This window comes from Pseudophryne corroboree, chromosome 11 (assembly GCF_028390025.1).
Source record: "Pseudophryne corroboree isolate aPseCor3 chromosome 11, aPseCor3.hap2, whole genome shotgun sequence".
Lineage (NCBI taxonomy): Eukaryota > Metazoa > Chordata > Amphibia > Anura > Myobatrachidae > Pseudophryne > Pseudophryne corroboree.
Window position 1 is genome coordinate 141,728,009 of NC_086454.1, and position 21,301 is coordinate 141,749,309.

The 21,301-nt window shown below is 50.6% G+C and overlaps 1 protein-coding gene across 6 annotated transcripts in view; it reads left to right on the top strand.

Annotated features, from left to right (window-relative positions):
• Positions 1–21,301, top strand: part of LGALS12 (galectin 12) — a 131,333-nt gene that overhangs the window by 1,737 nt on the left and 108,295 nt on the right. For all 6 annotated transcript variants that reach the window (XM_063944869.1, XM_063944870.1, XM_063944871.1 and 3 more), the window contains exon 2: positions 14,568–14,656. In XM_063944869.1, the coding sequence (XP_063800939.1) occupies positions 14,568–14,656 (89 nt within the window). The remainder of the gene's footprint in view (positions 1–14,567; positions 14,657–21,301) is intronic.

The window sequence follows — 21,301 nt, forward strand, 5'->3', positions numbered from 1 at the left end:
AAACACCCTACACTGGTCACATTAGATAACATGGGCTAAACCCGCTGTTAACACATAAAAAAACCTCAGGCCAGTATAAAGAATAAGTGCGGGAAGCCGCGTGCCATAACAGGAAGTGGGGCTTCCTCTCAGAGCGGATCCAGCACTCACCAGCGCCATTTTCTCCCTGCAGATCACACTGAAGCGACGCTGGCAGGGAGTGCTGCCCTCCACATAACTCCAGCAATACCTCTGTGGTACCAGGGTGTTATAGACAGGGGGGAGTGTGATAATAGTACTAGCTACCCTATTAAGGCTAGCTAGTTAGCGCCGGGTTTTTATCATAATAACAGTTTACAAGGGCGCGGTGTGGCTGGCTCCTAATACTCTGTGACTCTCTGAAGGTACTCTGGGGGAAACTGTGTCTGACAATTTCCTGTGTGTCTAAGTGTGTTACCACTTTAGCATGTCTAGGGACTCTGTGTCCTGTGCAGCAGAATGTATAGCTTCTCCTGAGGAGTCTATTCCATGTACTCAAGACTGTAATGTAATTCTCAGCCTTCTCGGTCCGACCCGCATGGGTGGATGCCTTAAAGGGAATGATATCTCAAATTCCAGCTAAGGTGTCATATACTGAGTAAGAGACGCAGTGTTTGAAAAAATGAGGATATGATGTATTCAAACCCCTCTGCTACGTCTCTCAACCCCTCTGCATACCCGAAAAAATGTACACTTGCCCAGATAATGCAAGCTGACACTGATACCGACTCTGATACAGGGGACGGTGAGGAGGATATGAGGGGGGGGGGGGGTGCAGCCCTGGCTAAGGGGGAGCAACTGATGATTGAGGCAATTAGGGATGTTTTAAATATCACTGAGAAGGTACCTGTTCAGGATAAAGAGACTTATTTTAAATAAGAAATCCTCCGTTACCTTCCCTGCTTCTAAGGAGTAACACCCCTTATTTGAAAACACCTGGGAAAACCCAGAGAAAAGTTTCCAAATCCCTAAAAGAATGCTTTTTTCTTTCCCTTTCCCTGACGAGGATAGAAAGAAGTGGGAATGTCCGCCTGTCCGCCTATAGTGGACGCTAATGTATCTAGATTGTCAAAGAAAGTGGTTCTACCTGTCCCTGGCACAGCCTCCTTAAAGGAGCCCGCTGACCGAAAGATTCAGACTACACTCCAATCACTATACACTACTACAGGGGTGGCTCAGAGACCCACTATCGCTTGTGCGTGGATTTCTAGGGCCATAGTAAAGTGGTCAGGCACCTTACTTGATGAATTAGATTCCATGGATAGGAGTGACATTGACTTGTTTTTGCGTCACATATAGGATTCTGCAGGTTTCATGGTAGAAGCCATGAAGGACCTTGGCCTGCTTAATGCAAGAGTCTCAACCATGGTGGTTTCGGCACGCAGAGGTCTGTGGCTATGACAATGGTCGGCAGACGCAGAATCCAAGAAAAGTGTGGAGAACCTACCCTTCACAGGTGAGGCCTTGTTTGGGGATGCACTGGATACATGGATATCCAAAGCAACGGCGGGTAAGTCGACATTTCTTACTTCCACAGCTCCACCGGCTACGAAATCATATCTTACACCTAATCTGCAGTTCTTTCGGACCGCAAAATTCAAAAATAAATCCAAAGGTTCCCCCACCTTCTTTCGAGGAGGTCGTGGAAAATCCAGAAAACCTGCTGCGACAGGTTCCCAGGAACAGAAACCAGGTTCTGATTTCTGAAAAACTTCAGCATGACAATGGACCTCCCAGCCTGGAAGTCAGGCAGGTGGGAGCGAGACTAAGAGATTTCAGTCACATCTGGGCAACGTCATGCCTAGACCCCAAGATATTGTTACCCAGGGGTACAGGCTGGAATTTCAAGAACTAAATGAAATTCCAGGCGCCACTATTGAACAGAAAAAAAGAGCTGCTTTCCCAGGGGTAATCGGTTTTAAACCCCTTATATAGGACAGAAAAAAGTAAACAATAGGAAAGCGCTATTTAATCTGTAGTAGATTTTTATTTTAATACATTTTATCACATATCACTATATTTGATACCGGCCACCATCAATACCCATAAAAATGCTTTTTTAATTACTCCATACTTCTATAACAACAATTGATATTTCATTTACAATATAGTAATTTTTACATTCACTAAAAAGCAACAAATACGAGCAGCTGCATTAAAAAGCTAATGGCAACAAAGTCTCTTTATTGTAATCTTCAGTGATACATTGTACCACCTGAACTAACAATACGCTTGCTAGTTATTCCACATAAGCTATGAATCATGCACTTCACGAGCTGTTAATAATCTGCACTCAGCATCTGTTAGCTTCTATAATACAGAGCATTCAGCACATTTGGTAATTGCTCCACAGAACGTAGTGTTAGTATGAATCGGACACAGGGCCGGCTCGAGGCATGTTTGACTCGAGCGGCCGCGCAGGGCGCCACCCTTAAAGGGCGCCGCCATGTCGGAGCCTGGAGCCGGCCCTGATCTCCCCTGCTGTCCTCCCGCTTGTTAGTGAGCTGTGTGCGCTATGCGGCGCCGGCGTCTGATGTCAGACACTGGCGCCGCACAGCGCGCACAGTTCTGTGTCAGACAGCGGCGCGCACAGCAGCACTCCCCCTCCCTCGGCACGGCAGGTACTGGGGGCATATGTGGTACTGTGGGGGGCATTTATCTGGCACTGTGGGGGGCATTTATCTGGCACAGTGGGGGCATTAATGTATCTGGCACTGTGGGGGGCATTCATTTATCTGGCACTGTGGGGGGGCATTTATCTGGCACTGTGGGGGCATTTATCTGTGCACTGTGAGGGGGCATTAATGTATCTGGCACTGTGTGGGCATTTCTGGCACTGTGGGGTCATGTATCTATCTGGGACTGTGGGGGCATATCTGGCACTGGGGGGGGCATTAATGTATCTGGCACTGTGGGGGACATTTATCTGGCACTGTGGGGAACATTTATCTGGCACTGTGAGGGGGGGGCATTAATGTATCTGGCACTGTGGGGTCATGTATCTATCTGGGACTGTGGGGGCATATCTGGCACTGGGGGGGGGCATTAATGTATCTGGCACTGTGGGGGACATTTATCTGGCACTGTGGGGGACATTTATCTGGCACTGTGGGGGACATTCATTTATCTGGCACTGTGGGGGGGCATTAATGTATCTGGCACTGTGGGGGCATTTCTGGCACTGTGGGGGCATATCTGGCACTGGGGGGGGGGGGGGCATTGATGTATCTGGCACTGTGGCGGCATTTATCTGGCACTGTGATCGGGCATTAATGTATCTGGCACTGTGGGGGCATTTATCTGGCACTGTGAGGGGGCATTAATGTATCTGGCACTGTGGGGTCATTTATCTATCTGGGACTGTGGGGGCATATCTGGCACTGTGGGGGGCATTTATGTATCTGGCACTGTGGGGGGCATTTATGTATCTGGCACTGTGGGGGGCATTTATGTATCTGGCACTGTGGGGGGCATTTATGTATCTGGCACTGTGGGGGCAATTATGTTTCTCGCACTGCTGGGGGGGCATGTCATGTGCATTTGGCATTGCTGGGGGGGCATGTCATGTGCATTTGGCACTGCTGGGGGGCATGTCATGTGCATCTGGCATGGCTGGGGGGCATGTCGTGTCTAGCTGGCACGGCTGGGGGGCATATCATGTAGTGTTCCCATGTCTCAGTGCAATACCTGGCGCAAAGTGTCTAACGTGCTCTGCCTGGCGCAAAGTGTCTAACGTGCTCTGCCTGGCGCAAAGTGTCTAACGTGCTCTGCCTGGCGCAAAGTGTCTAACGTGCTCTGCCTGGCGCAAAGTGTCTAACGTGCTCTGCCTGGCGCAAAGTGTCTAACGTGCTCTGCCTGGCGCAAAGTGTCTAACGTGCTCTGCCTGGCGCAAAGTGTCTAACGTGCTCTGCCTGGCGCAAAGTGTCTTAACGTGCTCTACCTGTCGCAGTGTGTATAGGAGGTTCTACCTGGTGCAATGTGTATTAGCTGCACTACTGTGTGGTGTAATGCGAATTGCCACTATTATGTGGCCTCGCCCCTTCCCCACGAAGCAACGCCCCTAAATTTTTGATGCGCGACTTCGGCGCGCAAGGTCCATGATTTTGAACGGAGCAACAAGCATTACAGTATGTACATAATTTTGCCCTTCTAACTTAAATATGTGCCCTCCCAAATGCAAAATGTGCCCTCCCCGTGATCAGCACCCCTGCCCTAAAAAAATCCTAGAGTGAACACTATCATGTGTAGCTGGCAATGCTGGGGGGCATATCATGTGTAGCTGGCACTGCAGCAGGGCATGTCCTGTCTATCTGGCACTGCTGGGGGGCATGTCATGTGTAGCTGGCACTGCTGGGGGCATGTCATGTGTAGCTGGCACTGCTGCGGTGCATGTCATGTCTATCTGGCACTGCACTACTGTAGACATTATGTGTAGCTGGCACTATACTAGAGACATTGTGTGTAAGGAACACTACTGTAGCTGTTATATGTAATGCTGCTAATTGTGTGCATAGAGGGGGTGTGAAAATATATTTATTTATTTGTAGTGTGATAATATGAAGTTGTGAGGCCCCGCCCACTTTTTTCAGGAGGCCACGCACACTTTTCCAGGAGCGCGCGCTATGGGAGGGGGCGCTTTTACATTTTCTCGCACAGGGTGCTAGTAGGCCTGGAGCCGGCCCTGATCGGACACGTCACAAGCTGTTAATATTTTGCACTCAATGTCTGTTATCTTATCTTATGTAACTTTGTGACTTTTTCTTCACAAAGCATTCAGCGCGTTTGATAATTACTCCACAAAACGTGATGTTAGTATGAATCATGCACTTTACAAGCTGTTATCTCTTTGATTTATAATTTGCACACAGCATATAATAGCTTTTTAACTTGATTAGTGGCTTTTTCTTACCGCACCTGGTATAAGGAAAACCGTTCATGCATAACCATGCAGCATTAAGGTGAGAAGTCCATAGCTTCCATATGCAGTTTAATTACCAGGGTGTAATTTTGGACCATTCAGCATGCCTGTGAAATCAAAGATATGGTATAATGTCCCTCCCGGCTGGAGCTCTCCCCGGCAGCCTTATCTGGAGTCCGTGAACGGTCACTTCTCACCACTTTCACCCCTTCTCTCTGGCAATGGGGTATGCTGTAAGAAACCGGCAAATGTGTGATCTGTAACTGTGTCCCGTGAGCTGGGAGATCGTACAGACGCGTTTCCCCGCCTTCTATGGATTGGCGGCTTCCTCAGTGTAAATGAAATATAAATTGTTTTTATAGAAGTATGGAGTAATTTATAAAAGCATTTTCATGGGTATTGATGCTGGCTGGTATCAAATATAGTGATATGTGATAATTTCAAGAACTCCCACCGCACAGATTTTTCAAATTCGGCTTACCAGCTTCTATGACAAAGTACAATTCTGCAGGAAGCTGTTCAAAAATTGGTACAAACAAATGTCATTGTTCCGGTTCCACCTCACCTACACAACAAGGGTTACTGCTCCAACCTGTTTGTGGTATCGAAACCGGACGGTTCGGTAAGACCAATATTGAACCTAAAGTCATTGAACTCCCACTTGAGGGTGTTCAAGTTCAAGATGGAGTCTACAAGACTGTCACTACCAATTCCAGGCCCTGCCATTTGGCCTCTCCACAACACTGAGGGCGTTCGCCAAGGTGATGGCAGAGATGAAGCTCCTCCGCAAACAGGGAGTGAACATAATTCCATATCTGGATGATCTACTGATAAAGGCATCTTCCAGGGAGCGGCTGTTGCAGAGTATTGCTCTCTCAACTCAAATACTCTGGGATCATGGTTGGATCCTGAACCTTCCAAAATCGCATTTGGAGCCGACAAGGAAACTACCTTTCCTGGGGATGATACTCGACACGGTAGTACAGAGGATGTTTCTACCAGTGCAAAAAGCGTTGGTAATCCAGTCAATGGTCCGGGATGTCCTGAGGCCAGCCCGGGTTTTGGTTCATCAGTGCATTCGCCTTCTGGGAAAGATGACAGCCTCCTAAGAGGCTCTGCAGTATGGAAGATTCCATGCTAGATTCTTCCAGCTGGATCTCCTAGACAAGTTGTCCGGATCACATCTTCACATGCACCAGCAGATACGCCTGTCGCCGAAAGCCAGAATTTCACTCCTTTGGTGGCTGCAGACTTCTCACCTACTCGAGGGCCGCAGGTTCTGGATTCAGAATTGGATCCTTCTAACCACGAATGCAAGTCTCAGAGGTTGGGGAGCAGTCACCCAGGGGGAAAACTTCCAAGGAAAGTGGTCAAGTCAGGAATCTATCCTACCAATAAACATTCTGGAACTAAGAGCCATATACAACGGCCTTCTACAAGTGGCACATCTTCTGCAAGATCAAGCCATTCAGGTTCAGTTGGACAGTGTCACAGCGGTGTCCTACATAAACAGGCAGGGCGGAACGAAGAGCAGAGCTGCAATGTCAGAGGTAACAAGAATCCTCCTCTGGGTATATAGGCATGCGGGGGCACTGTCGGCGATCTTCATTCCGGGAGTGGACAACTGGAAAACGGACTTCCTCAGCAGACATGATCTCCATCCAGGAGAATGGGGCCTCCACCCGGAGGTATTCGCAGAGGTAACAAGCCAATGGGGTGTACCTCAGATAGACATGATGGCCTCTCGCCTCAACAAGAAGCTTCGGAGGTACTGTTCCAGGTCAAGAGACCCACAAGCAGTGGCGGTGAACACCCTGGTAACTCCATGGGTGTTCGTCAGTGTAGGTGTTCCCTCCACTTCCACTCATCCCAAGGATTCTCATACTAATAAAAAGAACGAGTTCAGGCGATCCTCATTGCTCTGGACTGGCCAAGAAGGGCTTGGTACACGGATCTTCCGGAATTACTGCTGGAGGATCAGAGGCCTCTTCCTCTTCGCGAAGACCTTCTACAGCAGGGGCCGTTCGCCTATCCAGACTTACCAGGGCTATGTTTGTCGGCATGGAGGTTGAACGCCAGAGCTTACCTCAGAAGGGCATTCCGAACGAAGTCATTCCTACTCTGATCCAAGCTAGGAAGGGAGTAACGTCTAAGCATTACCATCAGATTTGGAAAAAGTATGTGTCTTGGTGTGAATCCAAGAAGTTTCCTATGGTGGAGTTTCAACTAGGACGTTTTCTCCTCTTTCTGCAAGCAGGTGTGGATGTGGGCTTACGTTTGGGCTCCATAAGGGTCCAGATTTCGGCCTTGTCCATTTTCTTCCAGAAACAATTGGCTGTTCTCCCTGAGGTTCAGACATTCTTAAAAGGGGTTCTGCACATCCAACCACCCTTCGTGCCTCCTACGGCACCTTGGGATCTTAATGTGGTGCTGCAGTTCCTGCAATCGGATTGGTTCGAACCTTTACTGGAGGTGGACATAAAGTTTCTTACTTACATTGTCGCACAAGAGCCCTACTTCAGAACGCGTCAGCAATTTCTTCCAAAGGTTGTGTTGGCTTTTCATATCAACCAACCGATTGTGGTGCCAGTGGCTACTGACACCTCGATTACCTCAAAGTCCTTGGATGTTGTGCGGGCTTTGAAAATATATGTGAAGAGAACTACTCGTCACAGGAAGTCGGACGCACTGTTTGTCCTTTATGATCCCAATAAGATTGGGTGTCCTGCTTCTACGCAGACAATTTCTTGCTGGATCAGGCTTACTATCCAGCATGTTTATTCTATGGCAGGATTGCCAGTTCGAAAATCTGTTCAGGTCCACTCTACCCGTAAAGGGATTTCTTTCTGGGCGGCTGCCCGAGGTGTCGCGGCTATTCAGCTTTGCCGAGCAGCTACCTGGTTAGGGTCGAACACGTTTGCTAAGTTCTACAAGTTCGATACTTTGTCTAGAGTAAAAAACCTCTGGTGCTACTGGATAGTGTTATTGATAAATGAAAAAAGGTTGTATATACTGTATATGTATTTATATATGGTATATATATTTTTTTTGCAAAATAAATAATAGCCAATTTTGACAGATGTTGAATAAACAAATGAATGAAATGATTAAGGTTAGTGTATAGTAAAGATAGGTAGTGTGAATGTAAAAGATCCTAACATGGTTATTGTTAATACATTAAAACGCACTGCAAATGCAGTTTGGTTAAAAAGAAACAAGTGATAATTAGTACAGAAGCAGATTTCAGATAACAAGTGTAAATGCAAATTAAAATACAAATGGTTAAAATAGTTAAAATATGAGGGAGATCAGTCCTCTGTGTGTCTGTGTGTGTGTGTGTGTGTGTGTATATATGTGTATATATATATATATATATATATATATATATATATATATATATATATATATATATATATATATATATATATATATATATAATGTGTGTGTGTGTATATATGTATATATATATATATATATATATATATATATATATATATATATATATATATATATATATATATATATATTAGGTGCTTCATCGCGCCCTACGGGCGCTCTTCACACCGTCGCAAGGGGCTACGCCCCCTTAACCCTTGCATGCCTTTCTGGGGTTCAATATTTGCATTATATGGAGTATTACCTGCATTCCTTTGCTAGTGGTTAAATATTGCACAATGAAAGGGCGTGCTATGGTGAAGGAGGCGCAGCCCCTTGCGACGGCGTGAACAGCACCTGCAGGGCACGATGTACAGAATGTTGCGGGTGCTGGGGGGACTGCAGATGGGGGAGGGTGTCTGTAGATGCTGCGGGTGGAGGGGGGGCGGAAGCGGGGGGAGGCCCAGATGGGGAAGGGTCGGGAGGTGCTGCGGGTGGGGGAGGGGCAGATGAGTGGGGGCTGCAGATGGGGGAGGGGTCCGGAGGCACTGCAAGTGGGGGAGGGGCAGGGGTGTCACGGGTGGGAGAGGGGCAGGTGCGGGGATGTTGTGGATGGGTGAAGGGTTCCGGAGGTGCTGTGGGATGGCAAGGGGCGGGGGTGCCGGGGGTGGGGTAAGGGGTCCGGAGGTGCCGGGGGTGGGGGAGGGGCAGGTACGATGGGGAAGAGGGTCCGGAGGCACTGCAGGTGGTGGAGGGGCAGGTGCGGGGGTGCCGTGGGTGAGGGGGGGGACCACAGATGGAGGAGGGTGTCTGCAGATGCTGCGGGTGGAGGGGGGTAGGTGTGGGGGGGGGACATATATGGGGGGTGGATGGGGTCTGGAGGTGCTGTGGGTGGTGGAGGGGCGGAGGAGTGGGAGCCGTGGGTGGTGAAGGGGGTCTGGAGGCACAGCGTGTGGGGGAGGGGTGGAGTGCCGCATGTGGTGGAGGGGAAGGTGCGTAGGTGTGGTGCATTGGGGAGGGGTCTGGAGGCGCTGCGGGTACTGTACCTGCCAAAAAGGTAGTTGGAGGGTATGCAGTAACAGGGTCAGGACAGGGGTGACAGGGTCAGAACAGGGGTAATGGGGCCAGAACAGGGGTGACGGGGCAAGAACAGGGGTGAGGGGCAGGTACGGGTGGTGCGGCAGATGGGGAAGGGGGTCCGGAGGCGCTGCAGGTGGTGGAGGGGCAGGTGCCGTGGGTGGGTGAAGGGGGGGACCACAGATGGAGGAGGGTGTCTGCAGATGCTGCGGGTGGAGGGCGGCAGGTGTGGGGGGGGGACATATATGGGGGGGTGGATGGTGGAGGGGGTCTGGAGGTGCTGTGGGTGGTGGAGGGGCGGAGGAGTGGGAGCCGTGGGTGGTGTAGGGGGTCTGGAGGCACAGCGTGTGGGGGAGGGGTGGAGTGCTGCATGTGGTGGAGGGGAAGGTGTGGTGCATTGGGGAGGGGTCTGGAGGCGCTGCTGGTACTGTACCTGCCAAAAAGGTAGTTGGAGGGTATGCAGTAACAGGGCCAGGACAGGGGTGACGGGGCCAGGACAGGGGTGATGGGGCCAGGACAGGGGTGACGGGGCAAGGACAGGGGCGACGGGGCCAGGACAGAAATGACAGGGACAGGATAGGGGTGACAGGCCAGGGTAGGGGTGGCAGGACCAGGACAGGGGTGACAGGGCCAGTATACGGTTGACAGGGCGAGCACAGGGGTGACAGGGCCAGGATAGGGGTAACAGGGCAAGGCCAGGGGTGACAGGGACATGAAAGAACACAGGGCACGGGAGAGATTGGTATTAGGGACAGAACAGTGGTGACAGACAGATGTGTCTTACTGGAGTCACTGCTGCTGGCTGCTGCTGTTACACTCCAACCTGTTGGGATCTGCTGCTGCTGGAGACTTGGCATGGCTAACTCTCTTAGGCTGGAGTCCTGCTTCCTCTGCCCGTCTGCATCCCTCCCCCTCACTCCTCAGTCACGGTGTGTGGACCTCGCGTGGCTGCCGGACACTGTGGTAAGGGGAGACTGGGAGTGACTGGTTAGCCCCCAGGAGACGCTGCGGATGGAGGGAGGAGGGGGTCATAGCATGCACGTGGCGCGGACCTCGCGGCTGCTGGGCACTGTGGTAAGGGGAGACTGGGAGCAACTGGTTAGCTCCCAGGAGACGCTGCAGCTGGAGGGAGAAGGGGGTCGGAGCCTGCAAGCAGCGTGGACTTCTGCAGCGCTACCCGCTGGCTAAAGTGTGTGAAGGAGCTGGGCGCACCTCACTGCGGGCGGCAGCGCTGCAGCTAGCGGTGGGGTTGCTGGGGCTAGAGATAACAGAGGCAGTACGGAACCTGCACAGCGCAGGTGCCCCACAAAACTGCAGCTAAGAAGCGTGGAGTGTACCAGAAAGTGACGCTCCGCCATGCCAGAGAGACCCTGCTGAGTATGCTGATGTGGGGGGTCAAGCACACAGTGAGCCGGTGGCCTTCTGTCTGTACAGCATACCCCCTCACACAGCCCCATACCTCCCAACTGTCCCGATTTTCACTGGACAGTCCCATTTTTTTGGGTCTGTCCCACCCGTGGGCCGCAGTGTCCCGCGGTGTGGGGCAGTTGGGAAGCTCCTGTACTCACTGTTCTGCTTAGCAGAGCAGCGGTGAATAGACGCTATGCGCATGCTCACAGCGTCTATTTAGGGGAGACAGAGGGAGAGGGGGCATCAGGGGGTACGGATTAAGGGGGGGTTCCGGCAGCAGAGCCGGATTAAGGGGGGGGGGGGCCCAGGGGGTACGTACCATGGGCCCCACAGTTTTAGGGGGCCCCCCGGCTGGAGTAGCTCTGTCCCAGCTCTGAAGCTCCCCTGTCCTGCCAGTAACAGCAGCAGCATTGTGCTACAGTCAGCACACGCTGCTGCGTGTTGGCAGGTCTGTGGTGTTGCAGGGAGGCAGCAGCCTCCCTGCTTTCTTCTGCCTGTGTAGGGGGGAGCGACCACCTCCTCTGGATTTACCCCTAGCTGAGGGGCCAAAATCCCATAAAAAAAAAAATCTCGGGATTTGCATAAGGGGGCGTGGCCCCATGCCCGCGCTTAGGCCACGCCCCCAACCCCACAGCAGGCACACCAATGAGATAGGATTCCCCTGTCTCAAGTGCCCTGGGCCCATAATCAGCCCCTGGGGGCATGCCAGCAGCTCACAGAGCGCTGGGCATGCCCCCTCACTGACGAAAACGGGGGCCCTCCTGTGAAGCCATGCCCCCTTTGTTGACCACGCCCCCTTTTCACCGCGCGTGTCCCTCCTTCTGCCTGAAGAAAGTTGGGAGGTATGCACCCCTGCCTGTGCCATGCCCATACCATCTGCTCCTAGTCTCCTATAGATTTGCCCAGATCTGTGACTCATTTCAAAGCCCCACAAGGCTAACATGATACTGTAAGAGGTGCGTGTGGTGGTGCCTGCTGCCGTGCAGGTGTAGTTTCGGTACTCACCAGGCGCCGCTCTCTCTCACCTTCAGGTACCGGAACCTTCAACGGACCTGGCAATCTTCAGTCGGATCCGGACACGGCGATTCCCTCTCGGAGCTGACCGATGACCGAGCTGAGGAGAAAATTGTCTACCTTAAGGGGGGTATCAACCCTTCTTCCATCGGAAAAGGGGATACCCCAGGGGTGACGGCGACCTTCACCGGTTGGGTGAAAGGTCATCACTGGCACAAAGCCTCAGACACCCAGGTTTCACACACTCGCACTCTCGCGCGTAGTGTGATGAAGGGGATTCTCACGTCCGTGAGCAATCCCTGTTCCAGCGCTCGGGGACAGACCAGGGACAAACGCACACAGATGCTACTCACAGTCAGTTCCGCACTGCGAACGTCTTCTTCTCTTACAGGTCCCTGTAAGGAGGCAAACAAACAAGCAAACAGCCGTGCAGGGCCTAACTCTAGCCTAGTGTCACACCCCTATACTAACTACAACGGCAGAGCCCTCAAACTAGCTCTGTGGGTGTGGTGCAACAAAACTAAACACACTTAACAAGCTCACACTTTACCCCGCACGGTAACAGCATACATCACGATACACAGTGCAAGCAACGACCACGGTGCTGTCCCTTTAGTTACCCGACTCAGAACACCCGGTAGTGGGGGCCGCACAGCTCACCCACCTCCCGTACTCTCTTCTCAGGGGCTCAGGTCAAGCGGACCTGCCTACCTAACACCTTAGGGTGGCCTGGGATTCACCTCGGGGCACTTATTCACTGGGCCTAGCGCCCCCTGACTGCACACAGGCCGGAGGACTGACTTCACCCACTGGCCTAGCGCCCGCCTAACTTGTTGCCCGTTGGGTGACCTGGGCCTAGTGCCCAGGGTCACCTTATATGTACCTAGCGGCCACCAAACTGAACTAGGGCCTAATGCACTCTAATACCCCCGCAGGCCTAATGCCTGGATTGCCCACGGGCCTAGTGCCCACCTAACTTGCGCAGTTTTAGGTGGCTTGGGCCTAACGCCCAAACCACCAAATCTAACGGTGACCTCCAAATTCCTAGCTGCGCCACAGGCCTAGTGCCTGACCTGTGCCCCCGGGCCTAATGCCCGTCCCTGATGGTCTAGGGAGGAAAGGGAGAGGGGGCTGGGAGTAGCCTCACTGAGGCCTCACCTGATCCGGGGGTCTCCGGCGCCCTCTTCTGCCGCTGACCCGTCCTGGCCAGCGGCGTCGCCTCCGCTCCTCCGCGTCCAGCCGCCGCTGGACATCTTCTTGCAGGAGCCCGACGTCTTCGGGCCTCTTCAGCGGCCACCGGAGCTCTTCTTCAAACGGCCGTCGTCTTCTCCTCCGCGCCGGACTCTCTTCTCCGCTCCGGGGCGCCGACTCCTTTCTCCAGGTCCCGGCCGCCTTCTTCGCGCTCTTCCGCGCGCTTCTTCTCCTCGGCTCCCGCCCGGCGTCTGACGTCAGACGCCGGGGGCGGGGCCTATGACGCGGCGAGCACCGATTGGCTCGCCGCGCCCCTCTCTGATTGGCCGCCGATCCGGGAGCCGCGATTGAGCTCCTCCGCAGCCTCCGGTCCGGTGCAGGGAAAAGGGTAATCCCTGCACCGGACACCTGCCGCTCCTGCCCACGGACAAGCGCTGGGGACAGACAAACTGCCCCAGCGCTGCCATACACACACTCCCGCAGGGGACACAGATCCCCTGCGTGCTGCTGCTGGGATGTGTCCCGGGGTACAGGACACATCTCCACAATACGAACGGACTCTGTATGCACTGCTGCCTTTAGACAATTTGCATACAGACTACTACCCTGCGCAACAGACTCCGTATATATACAAGTATTAAAGGAGTGACCTCCCTCATATTTTAACTATTTTAACCATTTGTATTTTAATTTGCATTTACACTTATCTGAAATCTGCTTCTGTACTAATTAATTATCACTTTCTTCTTTTTAACCAAACTGCATTTGCAGTGCGTTTTAACGTATTAACAATAACCATATTAGGATCTTTTACATTCACACTACCTATCTTTACTATACACTAACCTTAATCATTTCATTCATTTGTTTATTCAATATCTGTACAAACTGTCTATTATTTATCTTGCAAAAAAATAAAATATACCATATACACAGCTTTAGCATTCTCTGACAGCAAAACTGTGTCAGGGCATGCTGGGATATGTAGTTTCACAACAGCTGGAGGGCCGCAGTTTGGACATGCCTGCCGTAGAGGATGCTGGGCGCCGCCCAGTGCTTCATATTCCTGCATTGTTACTTAGTTAAGTATTGTTGGTTCAGTCGTTGCTGAATCGTTTCAAGTTGGTTAGCTTGGCTTTTCTTTTATTATGTGTGAGCTGGTGTGAATCTCGCCACTATCTGTGTATTTCCTTCTCTCGATGTATGTCAGTCTCCTCGGGCACAGTTTGTAGACTGAGTCTGGTAGGAGGGGCATAGAGGGAGGAGCCAGCCCACACTATTAAACTCTTAAAGTGCCAGTGGCTCCCAAAGGACCCGTCTATACCCCATGGTACTAAATGGAACCCCAGCATCCTATACGGACTACGAGAAAAGGATTTACCGGTAGTTATATAAAATCCTATTTTTACATCATGGAAGTTGCTCCTGTATAACAGATGTGTCCAGCAGTTTTGTTTTCCAGTGTATAGTCATATCAATAACATGATTGTATTTGAAAACATACGACACATTTCCATCTCCATCCTGTGGCATATTTTACTGTCTATGCTTTGCCTCTCTACAGGTTGTTCCCTATGTGTGCACAATATTCGGAGGGCTACGCCATGGGCGAATGATCCTGATACAAGGCAATGTTGGCATCAGTGCAACAAGGTATGTTATGATGCTGGGCACTTGTGGTGTTGTGTGTTATGTTGTTATTCTGCCACTTCTATTTTCACTGGTTTTGTTTTTTTTTAGCGTATGCCATGTATCGTATGAATGAGGATAGAAATTCAGCAACAAAACTATATTACCATATTATTGGACAGTAATATTACAGCTGTTTATATAACGGGGGTTAGTTTCAATATCCTGGCAGTGACCACCCGAATGGTCACAAATACCGGCTGCAGAATCCCGCAGTTAAAATCCTGACAAATTTTGATGAGCATACTTTAGAATGTAAGCTCTAACAAATAGGGCCCTCTTCCCTCATGTGCTTATCCTTTTCTTACTTAAACCATCTTCGACGGCACCAAATCCCGTGGTTTTCTGCCACCCTGATACTTATTTCAGTGTCATCTGCTGATGTAGCTATGCAGGGCCGTCTTAACAACAGTGTAGGCTCCTGGGCACAGCATTGCACTGGGGCCTCTACCCATCCTCTAGCAGTAGGGATGGGGGGTGATATCAGCGGCAGCTTTGTCCTGCAGGCGGTAGGGGGTGTTCTATCTTCTACTCAGCATGTAGGACCTGGAGCAGTAATTTTCTGCTAATTTACCCCTTTACTGCACAGATGGCGGGAGGGAGAACACTAAACTGTAGAAGGGGGCATTGGGCTGAATGAAGGGGCACCGCTACATGACTTCCAGGGTGGTAGAGGGTGTTTAATACGTATGGGAGGGGTGGATAGTGGAGTGGGCTTAATATTCATAATTTTCCGATGGGAGGGCAGCTTGCTTGACTGCAGATACAGTATCTCCAGTTCCTGGAAATAGATTTCTTAGCTTTAAATGGGGTAAAACACTAGAGAGTCCCACCTTTCAGCAGGTGCGGGGTACTTGGGGATCAGACTTCAGGAGCAAGAGCAATCCACCGACGAAAATATAATACTGCATACCAGGTGTGTGGAGCTGGAGTAGGGACCAGCTGCTGATAGGCTGATATCTCTGGTTCTGGGCATAGTACAGACAAGCTGTCAGTGCCCACTGAAAGGGGAGAGTCCCAGCTTTTGGAGTATACCCTCAGAAAAACTCTAAATCAGACAGAACCTGAGATATCTGGCTGGGAAGAGCAATTTACAGGCTCGGATGGGGACCACTGCTTTGAAGTCGGTTATCTCCAGTTCCCCAGGGCCGATTTTCAAACATCTGGTACCCCTGGAAAGAGGGGACCCTCAGCTATAAGCCTAGGGCCCTTATACTCCTGGGGCCCTTGGGCAAGTGCCCGTTGAGCCCATACGAAAAGACGGCCCTGTAGCTATGTTTATTTACACTGTCCTATATTGTCTTCAACTGTAAATCACTGTTTTCCGGTTTTGATTATTTGTTTATGTACTCTGTACTTGGGCACTACAGATTCCTTGTGGCGCCATATAAATAAAGGATAATAATAACAATAATATTCTAGCCATAACCGTCCCCTCCCGCAGCCAAACCTCAACCGTTCCCTTCAGCAGCCAAATCCTAATCCTTCCCGTAGTCTACCCTAAAGGGCCCCATACACTTATACGACATGATGGTCCGTCATGTCGTCTAGGATTTCCCTTCAACCTCCCGGGCGGCAGGATAGTAAAAGATACATCGTATGCAAAAGGACCGCATACGATGTATCTTTTACTATCCCAGCCATTCCTGCGGGATCCGACATATCATGAGTGCAGCACTAGTGATATGTCGGATCTAGGGTGATCCGATCCGATGTTCACAGAAACGCGCATCGGATCGGGTGTAAAGCACAGCGAAAATGCCCGATTTCACCCAATATATCGTCCCGAATGCCCAACTTGGGCTGAAATCGGGCATTATCGTTCTTGTGTATGGGGCCCTTAACACTCACAGTCAGGATTGTGACCACCAGCATCATAACTACATTCCATATAACGGAGTATTACTGCTACTCTACATTATATTCACTTCTGGCATAGACAGCACTGATTATTCTATTCAATGGTTCAAAGTTTTCTAGATATGATCCTAAGTGCTTACGGCTAATAGTAACTACAGGTAAAGTACTAATAAATCTTCTTGTTCCGATTTGTTTTATAAAGGCAAGGGATACCCCAGGCACATTTTTAATTCCTGTAAAAGCACATATACAGTCTTGTAAATCTAAACTCCTATCTTGTTAATCACAGACACCTCAGAAAATAGCATTTATACATAAACTTTCAGTACACCAGCCTTTAAATACAGTACAGTTTTTTGTTTTTATTGGGGAGTCTAGAATATCTTCAATGTACTGTACTGTCCTGTGATTATTTTAGACCAGGAACAACTATATGCTTAGTTCATACAGCTGGGTGTGGTATTGAAGGTCGACCGTGTCTAGGTCGACCACTATTGGTCGACAGTAACTAGGTTGACAGGGATTCTAGGTTGACGGGGTCTTTAGGTCGACAGGTCAAAAGGTCGACATGAGTTTTTTTAAATCTTTTTTGGCGTTGTTTTTCACCGTATAGTGACTGGGAACCCCAATTAGTGCACCGTGTCCCCTCGCATGGCTTGGCATGCTTCGTGCAAGGTGCCTCACTCAGCTACCGCTGCGCTCGCCACAGGTTACCGTTCCCAATCGTAGTCCACGTGGATCGTAAAGTATGAAAAGTAAAAAAAAAAAAATTTGAAAAACTCATGTCGACCTTTCGTCCTGTTGACCTAGAACTCCGCTGAATTACAGCTCCACTTTTAATTGTATTTTAGTGAATATGTAGAAATATCATGCAAATTAAAAAGAAAATTGAGAGTGGGGTTACCTGTTGTAGTTTACAGATAATGTGTGTTTCCAGAGAGCTCAAAACATTATAAAGTGAGGCAAGGGAATCGGGATGTTGGGCATTTTTATTTTAAAGCCGCTCATAACATGCGACCGCCTGATCCAAACGCTTGCAGGAGCAAAGTCGTTTATCAGCTGACGTTCCTGCATATAGACCTAAACAATTATCGGGCTGATCAGCTGATATCTGGTGATGGGTCCAATATTTCTAAAGTGTGTACCCACTGTTATTAAAATGTTTAATTTAAGATGCATTTCTGCAGCGGGGTACACTGGTATTCCACAGGGAATAACATTGGGGTGTAGAGTTGGATCTTGATCTGAGGCACCAACAGGCTAAAAGCTTTGACTGTTCCCAAGATGCATAGCGCCACCTCCTATATAACCCCGCCTCCGTGCACAGGAGCTCAGTTTGTAAGTTGGTGCCCTGCAGCTAGCAGGACACTAACAGGTAGGAGCTGCTCCTGCAGCCCTCAGAAGAGCTTTTTAAGAAGAAATTGAAGACTTCAAGGGCTGCAGCAGGAGCACTCTGAGTGCTAGATGTCAGTCAGACATCTCCTGCTGCAGCTCCTTCACCTCCCCCAGCGGCGCTGTATACTCCTGCATTCCCTGGTTGCCAGGTACTTACAGCAGAGGCTCCGGTGCTTCACCCAGGGCACATACACACACACTGGCCGAAGCTCTCCAGAATTGCGTGGCCCCATCTACTAGGGAGGAGGTAAGAGGGTCCCCCAGGCGGGACCCGCCAAAATCGCGATCCGCCGCGGCCATTAGGAGGCTGCGCGCTCTGGCATGGACACTGTGTTTGTACAGGGGCCCCAATAGACCACCAGGGCAAGGGCACAGGTCGGGTTACCTCAGGTACCTGTTTATTAAGGCCCACATTACCTGGTGAGGAAGTCCAGCAAGGGGATAAGGCTCTGACCTGTAGCCCCTCCCCCAGCCCCTAGGTGCCATTTAGAGTAAATGTTCCCGCCCTGGAGCTGCATCTCTCTGTCTCCCTCACTCCCAGTCAGCGTTTGGGCGCCATTACACACATCTGCGCTGTTCTTGGGACTGCTGGGCGATGCCTCCTCTGTAAAGCCGCCTGCATCATCAGCGCTGTGCTTCTACAGGCCACTTAAGTATTCTACATGTCGTTGAGACAGTGTTAGTTAAGAACCAGGGCATACTTTAGGGTTGTTTAGTACAAGTACCCTGTGATATACATCCAGTTTTTACTGTGCTTTGTTATATCTGCTGTTATACATAGCTGTACTCTGTATTTACTTAGTATTGCTAGTCCAGTGCAGTTTTACGGTTTGTTATAATTACTGCATTGTATATGTGACTACTAGGTGATTTATCGCGCCCTACGGGCGCTCTTCACACCGTCGGAAGGGGCTACGCCCCTGCACATAGTTGTGTGAGTGGGTAAATAGTGCACGACGAAAGTGCGTTTGATGGTGAAGGGGGCGTAGGCCCTTTAGTGGGTGTGAACAGTGGCTGCAGGGCATGATGTACAGAATGTAGCGGGTGCAGGGGTGACCGCGTATGGGGGAGGGTGTCTGTGGGTGGAGGAGGGGCGGATGCCGGGAGTGTGTGCGGATAGGAGAGGGGGGCGGGAGGTGGTGTGGGTGGGGGAGGAGCAGGGGACTGGGGGTGGTGGATGTGGTCTGGATGCGATGTGGGTGGGGTAGCGTTGGAGGGGGTGGGGGAGGGGTTGGTGCAAGGCTCTCGTGGATGTGGGAGGGGTTCTGGAAGCGTTGTGGGTGGGTAAGGGGTAGGTGTGCTTGCGGGTGGTGTTGGGGGTCCGGTGGTGGCAGGTGAGGGGCTGGGGTTCATTGGGTGGGGGAGGTGTAGGTGTAGGGGGTGCAGTGGATGGTCGAGGGGGTCCGTAGGTGGTGTAGGGGCAGCCGTGGGTTTGCTGTGGGTGGGATGGAGGTAAGTATCTCCTATATATTAGGACAGATCTGTGACTTTGTGACTCATTGCTAAAGCTGGGTGGAGTCACAATGCTGGGCGGAGTCAAGTTACAGATCTGGCCAAATATATAGGAGAAGCATAGGAGAAAATAGGAGAACACACTGGCCAAATATATAGGAGAGAATAGGAGAACACATTGGCCAAATATATAGGAGAGAATAGGAGAACACACTGGCCAAATATATAGGAGAGAATAGGAGTACACACTGGCCAAATATATAGGAGAACACATAACAGTACATTGGCCCTCATTCCGAGTTGATCGGTCGCAAGGCGAATTTAGCAGAGTTACACACGCTAAGCCGCCGCCTACTGGGAGTGAATCTTAGCTTCTTAAAATTGCGACCGATGTATTCGCAATATTGCGATTACTAACTACTTAGCAGTTTCTGAGTAGCTCCAGACTTACTCTGCCTGTGCGATCATTTCAGTGCTTGTCGTTCCTGGTTGACGTCACAAACACACCCAGCGTTCGCCCAGGCACTCCCACCGTTTCTCCGGCCACTCCTGCGTTTTTTCCGGAAACTGTAGCGTTTTCAGCCACACGCCCCTGAAACGCCGTGTTTCCGCCCAGTAACACCCATTTCCTGTCAATCACATTACGATCGCCGGAGCGAAGAAAAAGCCGTGAGTAAAAATACTTTCTTCATAGTAAAGTTACTTGGCGCAGTCGCAGTGCGAACTTTGCGCATGCGTACTAAGCGGATTTTCACTGCGATGCGATGAAAAAGAACGAGCGAACAACTCGGAATGAGGGCCCTTGTAATAACAGTACATACATAGTGAGCGCAGGAAAGGCAGCAGCATGTTAACGCGACATACAAGCACCGCCTCCAGGCGCCAGCCATTGGACACATGCTGAAGGGTGCGTTGTGATTGGCCACCCGTGGGTGTGATGGGATGTAGCTACTGCTGCTGCCCCCGTGGTACAGAGCATCCCCAACTCCCTACATATAGCGGGGACACGGGGTGAGGGCGGGTACGAAGCGGGGCTCACAGGCCAGGGGACGGAGCGCACAGGCATCTTACTGCACTCTCCGGCGCCTGGCACTGTAGTGTCCACCAGCGTCTCCCTGTGTGAGCGGGGACCCAGGTGCTAGTTGCATTGGCGGCCAATCACAGCGCACTCCTCAGCCATGTGTCCAATAGCTGGTGGCTGGGGGTGGTGCTTGTATGGAGCTTTAACATGTGTCCAATAGCTGGCGGCGGTGCTTGTACGGAGCTTTAACATGTGTCCAATAGCTGACGGCTGGGGGGGGTGCTTATACGGAGCTTTAACCTGCTGCTGCTGTCTCTCCTGCGCTCACTATGTATGTACTGTTATCACCATGTACTGTTAAATGTTCTATTTTCTCCTATATATTTGGCCAGTGTGTACTCCTATTCTCTCCTATATATTTGGGCAGATCTGTGACTTGACTCCGCCCAGCATTGTGACTCCGCCCAGCGTTGGCAAATGAATCACAAAGTCACAGATCTGGGCAAATATATAGGAGATATTTCTGTATCTGTGTGTGTGTGTGTGTGCACGCATATAGCTGCTGGGTGATTTCTACTTCATGTACCTCACTACTACTACTTTCCCTGTATTCTGTAACCTGAGGGTGCTCAGTGCGTCAGGATTATTAGATATATAGGTGTTTTCACAGGATATACATATTTTTTATTTTTCTCTGTGTTTTTCAGTCACATTTTACCTCAGAAATCCTCCATTTGTGCTGTCACTCTACACGTGGGGTTTGTGCTGGTATTTATCTCCTATTATTGTACTGTGTCACCTGTAGTTTAAGCTTTCATACTATGTCAGCTACATGGGGCGATGGCTCTGGGTCTGATTCCGCGGGACACGGTTAGGGCATC